The following is an 11,903-nucleotide window of genomic DNA, read 5'->3' as shown; positions in this document are numbered from 1 at the left end:
CGCATCAAGATCCCCGACGGAGCCGCCGTGGACTGGACCGTGCACTCCGCGCCCCAGCTGCTCTTCAGGGATGTGCTGGTGAGTGAGCCTCAGCGGGGGCCGGGACCCTCTCCCAGCCCGGGGGATGCGACCGGGACCCCCTTCCCAGCCCGGGGGATGCGGGGGATGCCGGGGATGCCACCGTCCCCCCGCTCCGTGCGGAAAGGGGTTCCCAAATCCCTCCCTGGAAGGCGGGAGGTGTTTTTGGCGTGTCCGCACACGAAAGTTTTAATGGGGAAGTATTTTGGTAGGGACTGACAAAAATGCCTGTCCCGGGGCAGCGCCGGTGTTGCCGAGGTTTCGGGAGCGGAGCCGGAGCGCGGTCCGGAGGAGCCGGGCTGGGGGATCCCCGCCGGTCCTGAGCATCGTGGTGTGGTTGGGGCTGGAAGGAACCTTTAGAGGTCCCCGAGTCCGCCCCCCCGGCCGTGGGCAGGGACACCTCCAGGTCAGGGCATCCCCGCCTCCGCGCCTTGTGGTGTTCGAGGCACGGCTCTAGGGCGATGGAAAAAGTTGTGCTTTGGGAATGAATATTCCCTGCTCAGGCAGAGTAACGGGCTCTGCACCTGGGCTGGGGCCGCACCTGCTCTTGGTGGTGTTTCCCGTGCCTGGGCTGGGGCTCTGTTGTGTCTCCCTTGCCTCAGCTCCTCCCTCTGTTGTGTCTCCGTTGCCCTCCTGCTGTGTTTTTTGTCCAGTTAGGATGCTCCGTTTACTCAGAAATGGGAGTGGGTATTTATCCCACTTCTTCTTGACTGCATCCTTAGGCTAACAAAAAGTCCGGTGCTTGTGTGCAGGTCATACTTTCTGCAGCACGCCCTCACCCTTCCTCCCCAACACATCCATGCTGGGACTCTGTGTACCCCTCTTTCTCTAAAGAAAATCTTCCCATACCACCCATCAGGCGCATGTTTAATTTTTACTTTTGTTATTAATATTGGAGAGAGATGTTGCAGATGCCTTTCAATATGTTGCATTCTCTGGGAAAGATATGTGGGTATTAAGGGGTTGATTTGCTGGAAAATGTTCCGTGTTGGGCCTAGAAAGTTGCACAGGTAACTGGAGCAGATGACAGAAACTCCAGGTTTCATTCTTCCAACATTATCCAAGACTTTCTGTAGAGGGAGGAGTGGTAGCAGAGCTTTTGACAGACCAGGGAGGTTTGTGGAAGGGGCAGTTTCCCCTTGGTGGCTGCTGTGAGTTTCCTTTGGTTGCGCAACAAGCCCAGGGTGACCCACTTTGCCCTTAAACAAAAGTGGGGCAAATGAGTCTGGTTTCCTCCACACTCTGCTTCATGTTTTCCATTTTTTCCCCCAAATAAAGTGAAATAACCACTGATGCTTGGACTATCCTTTGCCATTCTAGAATGATTGTCAATTTAGGTTGGTTATTTAGAAGTAAGTAGAGAAATCGTGGTCAATGGATGACAGCGGATCTTGAGTTACACTTGTAGTGACCTTGAGTCACGTGGCAGTGAAGCTTCCTGAGAGCTCATGAGTGTAAGAGAAGTGAAAAGATGAGGAAGGAGGGCAAATTTTGAGCTTGAAACATGTTACAGCTCATTGTTTTTCACTGCTGAGATGTTTTTAAGGAGGGATCTGTTGCAGAATAGGCAGAGGGACCATGACAGGATCATACATTACTGGTTTTGTTAAAAATCACAGTTTCTGTCATATTCATGTTCAGTAATGATAGAATTGGAGAATGGTTTGGGTTGGAAGGGACCTTAAAGTCCATCCCATTCCACCCCTGCCATGGGCAGGGACACCTTCCACTATCCCGGGTTGCCCAAGCCCCATCCAACCTGGCCTGGGACATTCCAGGGGCAGACACAGCTGCTCTGGGCAACCTGGCCCAGTGTTTTCATCTTGTCACATCTGTGCTGGTGATGATACTTCTCAGTTATTCCCTGTTAGGCTGTTGCATCGAGGTGTTGGTGGTTGTGTTTCAGGAGGTGCCATCAGAGAATGCGCATGCACTTAATAGGTCAGATAAATACAGGAGTTAAATGAAATAAGGCTTCAATCCACTCAAGAGTGGTGGCTCTGTCACCACCTGGGGCTGGGAGCCTGGTGGGGAGGGCAGGAATGGGGCTGACCCAGTCCTCTGTTGTCCTTCTGCCCTCAGGGTGATTCCTCTCACCTGGAGGGCAATTACAGAGGGTTTGTGTGTTGGAGGAGCAGTTAAAGAGACTGTGGAGGGTTCAGGTGTTCCCTACTGAGGTAAATTACTGAACAGCAGTAATCCAGTCAGCCCCCACTTTTCTCCCTGTCTCCCTAAACAGAAGATACAGGAATTTTCTCAGGCTCTGAATACTCCATGTGGGGCTGTCTGGAGCACACCAGGCTCAATCCCACTCCTTGTGCCTGTGTCTCAAGGAGTTTGATGGGAAGTGCTGTCCTGCTGGAACTGCAGAACCACGTTTGTGAACCAGTCCCAAAACCAGGTGCACACCCCAGATCTTGCATCCATGGGAACTGAATTAGCTGTGCAGTAAGGCTGTTCTTTTTCAAGGTAGGTCCTATAGCTGTTTGATGTTAAGAAAGCCCCATAAAATTATCTTTGAGGCCAGCAGGGTTTTATTTTATATTTTTAGGTGATGTTTAAGCTGATTTTTGTTAATTTAGCATCCCAGTGAATACAGATGAGTGTAGCCTTGCAGCATTTCAGGCTAGTGTGCGACGTTATTTCCATCCTCCTTTTTCAGAGAAGCTGTGGTGCAGAGTCACCCAAATATCCTGTCCCTCACCCTGGAATAAGCTGTTGGAATCAGGAGGCTGATGCTCAGAGCAATGCCTTGCACATTAAGTGATGCATTTCCTCACTTTCAGCTGCTCTAATTCTGTTCTTTGGAGGAGCTTTTGTGAGCACTAAACTGTGCAGCAGGGATTCAGTCCTGGTCCCTGCAGGTGTGGGATCCATGGAAGCAGCACTGCTTTCGGTCATTTCCTTGATTCCTTTCCTACACTGGATGCTCAGAGCTGTTCTTCATGATGTCACTTCAGATAAGTTCTCTGTATATCAGCTTTGTAGGCCTGTAAGTTACCAGTAACTAGATTTATTTTTAAGGCCCCACTAAATGAATTACAATAAGCTTATTTTTTTGTCATCAAGCTGTCTGGATTCCTCCTGTCACTGGACTATTTAAGCACTTGGTGTTAATTCTGAGTAACTTCACGTTGTCATACTGAGATAAAACAAGTTCTAAGTGAAACATGAGAGCTGTGGGTTCAATATTTACACTGTCATTTAAGCAGAGCTTTCACATTTTCTGCTTTCTCACCCGTGCTCCTCCAGAGAACAGATTTGATGGAGTTCCTCTTGCAGCTGCTGTTCCCTGATTTTTCTCCTCATATTTAGAGGCTTTTCAGTTGTGTAAGATAAAACAGAAGCCATCCCTTATGTAAACCCAGTTGAGCAATGCCTACAAGTTGTAGTATTTTATTGTTCATGATCTGTGTTGTGATAGTAGAAAATCCCCATGCATGTGTAATCCATTGAAATTTAGAATAATCCTTTAAGCTTGGGTCACCCGGGGGTCTGTGGGATGTTTGAGCATGGAAATGGGATGGAGCTGCTGCCAACACTTTGGGAATAGCACAGTGATGAGGGGATTTCCCTCCCTCCTTCCCTCCACTCCCTGCCAGGCTGGTTTCTCTCAGATACATTCATTTCATAGAATTATTGCAAGTTGAACAAAGTTTTGGTGGCTCTTGGTGGCGTTTCCTGCCCAGCTGTTTATTTACCATAAGAGTTGGGGTGTATAATTCACTTATTGATTATTACTCACCTTAAAGAGCCCTCAATGCACAGAAAAAGTTGTTCTGAAGGGGTGCAGGAAAATAAGATTTTTTTAATCACTATTTCCATGCTCTCAGAGCTTTGTGAGGTTTGGAGTTTTCCAGGCAGACTTTTGGGGCCATCAGAGCTGCCTCTGTCAGTGCTGTGCTTCCACACCCCTTAAATAGAGGTTTTAAACAGCCTAGAACAATTTTTAAATCCATTTCATAGAAGCAGCTGTGTGCCCATATATGAACATTTACAAGCGGCTTAAATCTAACACAATTAAAGTGTGTTTGCTGAGGAATTTTCAGTGTTTAACCAAATGGATTTGGAAATAATTAGTTAGTACAGTCTTCTGTTCAGGCAAGACTAATTTCTTATTAGAAATAGTGGCTTTTGACAGAGGGCTGACAGGGCTGTTAAACCTTGTAGAATGGAAGAATTTTTATTAACATGGCAATGTTTTGGGGGTTGGTTTTTTTTCCTATTTTTGCCTCTACAAATTTACAATTCCATAATTAAGCCATATTGCACATTTCTTGTGTACAATTAATGGTTTGAATTACATCTCTTGATTTATTTTAGCATCTAAACCAAAAAGACAACACGAGAAAGTTTTATAATTATTACTTGCTTCAGTTGGCTCTGTGGAAGTCTTGTGCTGCTTTCACGTATTATTAATTGTGTCTCTGTAATATGGCACAGAATCTTTAATTTCCTGCTTTTTAGATGAAAGAGAAAAATGGAGAGAACAGAAGTGACAGGACATCAGTAAAGCTTTGGTAGGGGGGGTGTTTAGCACCCTGAGAGGCTCCCAGTGGATGTGCTGCAATAAATCCTGGAGTTCATTAATTTCTAATCACTCGGTGGCAGTGGCAGTGCTGGGTGTGACAGGAGGGATCAGGAAGGGGCAGAGCCACGCTGGGCATTTGTGCCGTGCCCTGATGTGACTCCTCACGGATTGGCAGCAAGGGAACGGCTGGAAAAACTGATAAAAGCTGAAAAAATGCTAAAAGCTCTTCTCTGATATCAGCAAAAAAAGGCTGGGTTGGAGCAGGGGTGTGGAGCTGGGAATGTTGCTGTGTTTTGGTATTGTGGGGCTGCCTCGCGTTCTGTGTCTCTGCTCCTTTGGGTGTTTCCAGTGAATTCTCCCCCAACATTTGAATGCACCTCCCTGAGTTTTGGAGAAGTTCAAAGCCCAAGTGAGGCTGACAGAGCCCTCCAAACTTTGTGGCCTCTGCAGAGCTGAGAGGATCCAGAGGCTCTGGAGCTGCTGGGTCCTTCTGCTCTCCAGGCGGAGCGAGAGCAGGAAACTTCCTTGTCTCCCTTCAGCTCCTGTTTAAATTCCTGATGGAATTTGGTACCCTGTGGTCCCTGAGCCTCCGGCAGGGCAGGAGATGGAGCTGTGGGGGCTCAGGGTGGTTGTTTGGAGCAGGAGAAGAGGAATTAGGGTGATGTAAACAGGACTGAAGCAGAAAACAGGTTTTTAAAGCGAAAAAATATTCATAAAGGTCTTTCTATGACTGGCTTTGATCAGTTAGGTGTCCTTTTTTTATAACCCAAGGGAAAAATCGATTCTTTCAACTGCAAGACCAGACAGCATGGAGTTGTTTGCAATGATGATGGAATTATTTGGGAAGAAAAGAGTTTTCCTGGAGGTCACGTGGAGGGGGAGGAGAAGAGCCCAGGATTGGCGCAGATTTGTGTTGTGCCCTAAAAAGTTTGTCATTTTGGGGCAGCGGGGAGGGATTAAAGTGATTTGCTGCAAATCAGGCTTTTCCCATTTGATATTGAACTAAATTTTCCTTACATTTTTAGGATGTCATTGGGCAAGTTTTGCCGGATGCAACGACCACAGCATTTGAGTGTAAGTGTGACTTTTATCAACCCTCTCCTTTGTCACATTGCAGGGCTGTCATTTTAAAAAATAAAGAATATTTGTGGTATTAGTTTTGTGGTATTATTTTTATTATATTATTATAATATTTATTATTTTAAAATAAAGAATATTCATTGTATGTTGTGGTTAAATATTTATGCATTAATGCAACTTTAATAATGGCGCTAAACCAAGCAATATTTTATTATTTAATCACATCTGGAATATTTCCACAAAGTAGCTTTAATTACCAGCGTGACCTTACCATGCTCTTACTCCTCAGTGCAATTTTATTGCTCAAATTAAATGAAAAGTATAAAGTACCTGTAGGTCTGAGCTTAAAATTTCAATCCTCCAATCCTCTCAGCAAGTATTTAGACTAATATCTATTCTTTAAACCCTGTTTATTTTTATTTTTTAAGGGATTCCTGGGGGATTGTCCTATCAGGAGAGCGATCAGCTGCAAAGGGGAGTGTCCCAGGGGATAAAATACTGAACTGGAGTTTTCTTTCAAGTGGAGGAGGCTCCTGCTGTTCCCTTTTAACTTTTATTATATTTTTTTCTGTGTTTTCCTTTGCTGGAGATGAAGTGGCAGGAAGGAGCTGGAGGGGGTTACAGGTGTGATCTGAGTGAGGGGGGGATGCTGAGGGTGACAGAGCAGACTCGAGACGGGGCCTTGCATTTTTATTCAGCATTTCTCCCCTTTTCAGAGCTTTTTGGCTCATTCTGTCTTTAGATAATCAAAGGAAATATTGATTTGTGGTCCATCAAGTGCTATTTAGTGCTCTTTATCTTTTTTTAGGATGTTTGTGTTTTCCTCTCCTAAAATGCCACAAGAACAGAGAAGTTTTATTTCCATAGCCCCGACCGTTTTCCTGCCCTGCTTTTTAACACGAGACCTGAGCAAAACCAGACTCCAGACCTTGCCATTTATATATCTTTTTATTATTATTTTTTGTTTTAATGATTTGTTCATATTTGTTTTACATCCCTCCCACATCCCACATTAGCTTTGTTTGAACTTCATGCTCCAGCAGCAGCCGCTGCCATCAGGGCAGTAGCCCATAGTAATGGTGCCATGTGCAGAAGTTTCCTGGAAATTCTGATTTCGTTGTGCCTTCCAACATCTGCTTCTGTGCCTTCCCTCCGTGTCTCTAGTCTGTCATTTACATCTGCACAAGCCCATTTCCCCTGCCATTTAACTGGCATCTAAAATATGTTATGGATATTGATGCTGGGTTTTTTCCGGGGATTTTTTTTCCCTGTTGAACGCCTGGATTGTGCTGCTTTAAGTTTTGTTCTCACCTGCTCCATGGCTGCTTCAGGTGGGGATAATTGTCAGCATCCCAGGCTTCTGAGCTCTTTATTCTGATATTGTCACCCCCAGCAGTCCCACCTGGGGCTGCTCTGCTCCGGCTGTTGGACCTGGATCTGGATTTCCCACTGCTCTCCACATCCCTACAAATAACCCCACTGACAACATATGGCCCCTCACGATCCTTTTATCCAAACTCTGCCATTTTCCACATTTCTGACACGCTGCAGATTTCGGGGAAGATTGCTGCATAATATTTGTTTGCCATCTGCTGCACTCTGGTATCTTGTGAGGATTTCTTCCTCCATTTTAAGTGGCATTAACAGAATCCAGCCAGGATGGGGGATTTTTTTGGTTCTACTCTTGCTTCCCTAATGTGCTGGAAAATCGGATTGCTGTGCTCTAGGCGAGGAGAGAAGCCTGGAAATCTTTCTGAATCAATTTTTGTATCTGGCTACTTTTTGGATCCCGTGGTGGGGTGGCAAAGGAGCTCTGCTCAGGTTCAGGCAGATTTTCTTCTGGGTTTACTCTTTGCCTGATTAGTTTATATTCAGCTTTTTTTTCTTCCCCCTGCCTTTTCATCCACATATTTTTAATTTCTTCTGTTTGTACCACTGTCAGGAATCCTGCAGCTCTGAGAACTGAGTTAATTTCTCAGTCATTTCAAAGGGGTAATATGGGATTTTTCTAAACATTTTGCCAGAGTTTTCCTTTTTTTCTTTTTTTTTTTTTTTTTTTTTTTGGTCCCAGCTCAGTCTGTTCCTTCTCCCAGACCTTTTATCTGTATATTCATTCCTCCTGTGCATTCTCTCTGATCCTTCTTGTGGATGTGTGGTGCTCCTTGTGTTCCCTGTTCCAGCAGCTGCTTCTCCAGCCCTTCCGACTCAGTTCCTTGCTGGCCTGTGGGCTGTGGCCAGGTCCTGCTTCCACAGCTCCTCCTCTTTCCTGCCTCAGACATTTCCAGGGAAACATTTCAGTTTCCACTCACTGACTCTTCCTAATCCTTTCCTCATTCCTGCCTCGATGAGGGCTGCTCACCCCATGGGACTTTTAACACCCTGGCAGTGCACCAGTTAAATTTCCATGACCCAAAGCTCTTTTAGGACGAATCTGTGCTCTCCAGTTCCTCTCCCAACTCCCATATTTCCAGGAGCTCTCTTCCAGGATGTTTTTAAAGTCCAATTCTGAGGATTTTATGTTTTACTCTTCTGCATTGCTTTGTTGTTTTTTTTTTTTTTTGTCATTATTACCTGCTCAGAGGCAGAATGAACAAACTCCTTTTCTCACACAATTTGAACTTCTTGGCTTGGATTTCTTCCCAGATTCTTGTGCATACCTGGGAGCAGGAGGGAGTTTTCATCCAGGGATATAACAACACTTTTATACTGATAATGATGGGACATGGGGGAATGGCTTCAAACTGATAGAGGGTGGGGTTAGATGGGATATTGGGAAAAATTCCTCCCTGTGAGGGTGTGATGGGCTGGGCTGGAATTCCCAGAGAAGCTGTGGCTGCCCCTGAATCCCCGGAAGTGTCCAAAGTGAGGTTGGGCATTGGGGCTTGGAGCACTCTGGGAATAGGGGAAGGTGTCCCTGCCTTCCAGAGGGTTTGGAATATGCTGATTTTTAAGGTCTCTTCCAACCCAAACCATTCTGGGACTCTATGAATTACTAGAAATTAAAAAAAAAAATTTAAAATCTACAGTGAAAGTTACAATGAATTCCAAAGAAACTGCCCAAGTTCAACTGAATTTGGGAGAATTGAAATGCTTTTTTCCATTTGTCAGCAGAACAGCTCGCTGGGGTCAGTGGGGGAATTCCAGCATGGGGAAGGTGCTCAGCTTCTGGAGAGGTTCTGGCAGTGAAAGAACTGCTGAGAGTGAAGTTCTGAGCACTTTGTCTGTGCCCCTTTCTAGACACAGTCACAGTTCTTGCTGGTTAATATTTGGAACCATTTGACATCATCATTTTGGAGTACTTGTGCAGTTGGCTTTTAGATTCTTCACTTTTATTTGCTGCTAAAAGTCCAGATGAAAACCTTGCCTATAAAATTGTAACTCTCCTCCTTGCCTTGCTCACGTGGTGCCTTCCTTTGGCAGATGAGGATGAGGATGGGGACCGGATCACTGTCAGAAGCGATGAGGAGATGAAGGCCATGCTGTCCTATGTAAGTACAGTGCAACAAATCCTGGTTTTCCCCCATGTTTATCAGCTTTTCTTGGTGTATTTTTGCCTGTCTCAAAGTGTTTAACTGGGCAATGTCCCTGTGTTGAGTTCGAATTTGGATATTCCTGGATTAAAGGGAGGTGTTTCAAAGCCGCCTCACACCAGATCCATGCTCATACTCGACTTTAAGAAAGAAAAAAGACTTGTACACTTACTGATCATATCATAAACATTAAGAATAATGCATCTTAATGACTTTTGCATTAGGTATAGTGCAGGCTAAATGGACTATCAATTTCTTGTATTTTTTATGCAGTACTTAAAGTAACGGCTCATTAAAAATGAACCCCTGGGCTCTAAAAATTTTTCAAAATCTACTTTCATCTGGAGACTGTTTCACCCCTCCTAACAGAGGAGTTTCATTGTAGCTGCAGGCTCAATATTCATAGAGGATTTAAAGATGTATTTTCTGGTTTTCAAGGGGAGATAGATGTGTCTGCGTGTGCCTTTATGTAGGTATTAGGTGTGTGTAAAATCTGTCTGGATCCCTATAAATATAAATCTCCTGCAGAAGGAAAGGGTGCAGTTCCTTGTGGGAACTGAATCATTTGAACATAGCTCAGTGAAAGAAATATCATTTAACTTCTCTTTTCAAATGAAATTCATAAGCAAGAGGGTAAAAAATGGGGGTTTTCTCTCTGAGCCAGAAGGACTCCAGGTCCCTATAAATTGACTTGGGACCTGTCAGAGCCAAGCCCTGTTTGGGTCCACCCCGAGGAGGTTTTGGTGGGACTGCAGAGGATCCCAGAACAGTGTGGGTGGGATGGGACCTTAAAGTCCATCCAGTGCCAGTCCTGCCATGGACAGGGACACCTTCCCCTGTCCCAGGCTGCTCCAAGCCCCATCCAACCTCACCTGGAACATTCCAGGGATCCAGGGGCAGCCACAGCTGCTCTGGGAATTCCAGCCCAGCCCCTCCCCACCCTCCCAGCGGGGAATTCCTTCCCAGTATCCCATCCATCCCTGCCCTCCGGCAGTGGGAAGCCATTCCCTGTGTCCTGTCCCTCCATCCCTTGTCCCCAGTCCCTCTCCAGCTCTCCTGGAGCCCCTTTAGGCCCTGGAAGGGGCTCTGAGCTCTCCCTGGAGCCTTCTCTTCACATTCTCAGCTCTCCCAGCCTGGCTCCAGAGCCCTGGGAGCATCTCCATGGTCCAGGTGTCTTGTTCTCAGCTCCTTTTCCATCCACTTTTGTGTCCAGCATCTCCACCTCCTTCTCCTGCTGCACACAGCAGATCACTGGTGATGCCTCCCCACCAGAATTCCTCGTGTTTTTCTGTTCTCCTTGTAAAATCTCAGCCATTTTTGCTGTTAAAGTGGAAAACTTGAATTTTCCTGGCACTGTCTCCAGATTAATCATGCCTTGGTAAGGTCATTTTTTTGCTATGCTTCCAAGCTCACTGTTAAAGTTTCAGTACATTAGAGTTATGATTGCTCAACTCTCTGCTTTCCCCTCAAAATTATGGGATGGCTGTAAATGACTTTTCTGCTTCAGCAGCTTTTCTTCTCTGAAAATTTTTCTCTTCAGTTTTAAACTAGTTTTTTATTTGAGTGTTGCACTGATGGTTTAACTTCCTCCCATTCTGTAGGCTTCGTTTTGGGGTGTGTTTGCGAGGAAACAAATGTTCTGAGCCTAGAAAATGCATGGATTTAATAAACTTGGGGTATATAGTGAGGAAGAAAAATACTCATTTTGGGGCCTGCAACAAATATTTGGAGGATTGGCCAACTGGGAAAGTATTTCTGGGAATTTTGACTTTGTGCAGGTGTTCTCCAAAATGTAAATAAAGATTTTTTTCAGTCTAAGGAGAAAAAAAATAATTCCCTGAGATTATAACTGAGAAGATATTTTGGATCATGCCCAACCTTATCTTTAGGGTCTTTGCTTTCTGGACTTGACATTAAATTATTCCAGGTCTGGAATTCTTTTAGGTTATGCAGAAATGCTTTGAATTAGGCAAATTTTGGGGGCTGGTGAATAGGATTCTTTGAGTTGGGCACTGCAGTTAATTAAGGACAGCCACGGAGCAGCACTGGGGCTGTTGTCTTGTATCTGTATAAAAAGGCAGTAATTTTTTTGACAGCCACTGATTGGAAAGTTGCTTGCAGCTCTCTGAAAGCAAGGGCTACATGCTCTGGATCAATAACTGGCAAATTTTCCATTAAAAAGAATACCTGAACAATGTTCCAAATAGCCACTGGCATCTTAATTTTCCATGGAAACCTCGAACGCTCGCGTGTGGAGGACAAGTCATTTTCAGACAATTTTTCCAGACTACTTGTTAACAGTTATTGCTGTCCCAAAAGGTTGACAGCTTACATGATTGATATTTCATTTACTTGTCATCACTGGTGAGTAATGGACAGGGCCATGGTTTTTTCTCCCTCTCTCTCCCCCTCTATTATATTTTTTGGGGGGCAGGAAACACTCTCGTGTGTGTTTATTTTAGTTTATTATTCTGAGAGTGTGTCAGAAATGTTCCTGTTGTGTGTAGAGATGTCTGCAGGTCATGGAGTGCCACGGGTAAAATGGGAATTAAAAAGTTAAAAGCTCATCCAGTTCCACCCCGTTGGCAGGGACACTTTTCCTTATCCCAGGGTGCTCCAAACCCAAATGTCCAGCCTGGCCTTGGACACTGCCAGGGATCCAGGGGCAGCCACAGCCTCTCTTG

At 45.1% G+C, this 11,903-nt stretch overlaps 1 protein-coding gene across 1 annotated transcript in view; it reads left to right on the top strand.

Moving 5' to 3' along the window:
• Positions 1-6: 6 nt before the first annotated feature.
• The window catches only part of MAP2K5 (mitogen-activated protein kinase kinase 5), a 120,406-nt gene continuing 108,509 nt past the window's right edge, over positions 7-11,903 (top strand). Inside the window, exons 1-3 of the mRNA XM_017738578.1 lie at positions 7-78; positions 5,635-5,683; positions 9,110-9,177. Coding sequence (XP_017594067.1) covers positions 9,157-9,177 — 21 coding nt within the window. The 5' untranslated portion in view covers positions 7-78; positions 5,635-5,683; positions 9,110-9,156. The remainder of the gene's footprint in view (positions 79-5,634; positions 5,684-9,109; positions 9,178-11,903) is intronic.

The sequence above is a fragment of the Corvus brachyrhynchos genome, unplaced genomic scaffold (genome assembly GCF_000691975.1).
Source record: "Corvus brachyrhynchos isolate BGI_N302 unplaced genomic scaffold, ASM69197v1 scaffold200, whole genome shotgun sequence".
NCBI lineage: Eukaryota > Metazoa > Chordata > Aves > Passeriformes > Corvidae > Corvus > Corvus brachyrhynchos.
Note: the sequence above shows the minus strand (reverse complement) of the source record. Positions and strands in the feature narration are given on the sequence as shown.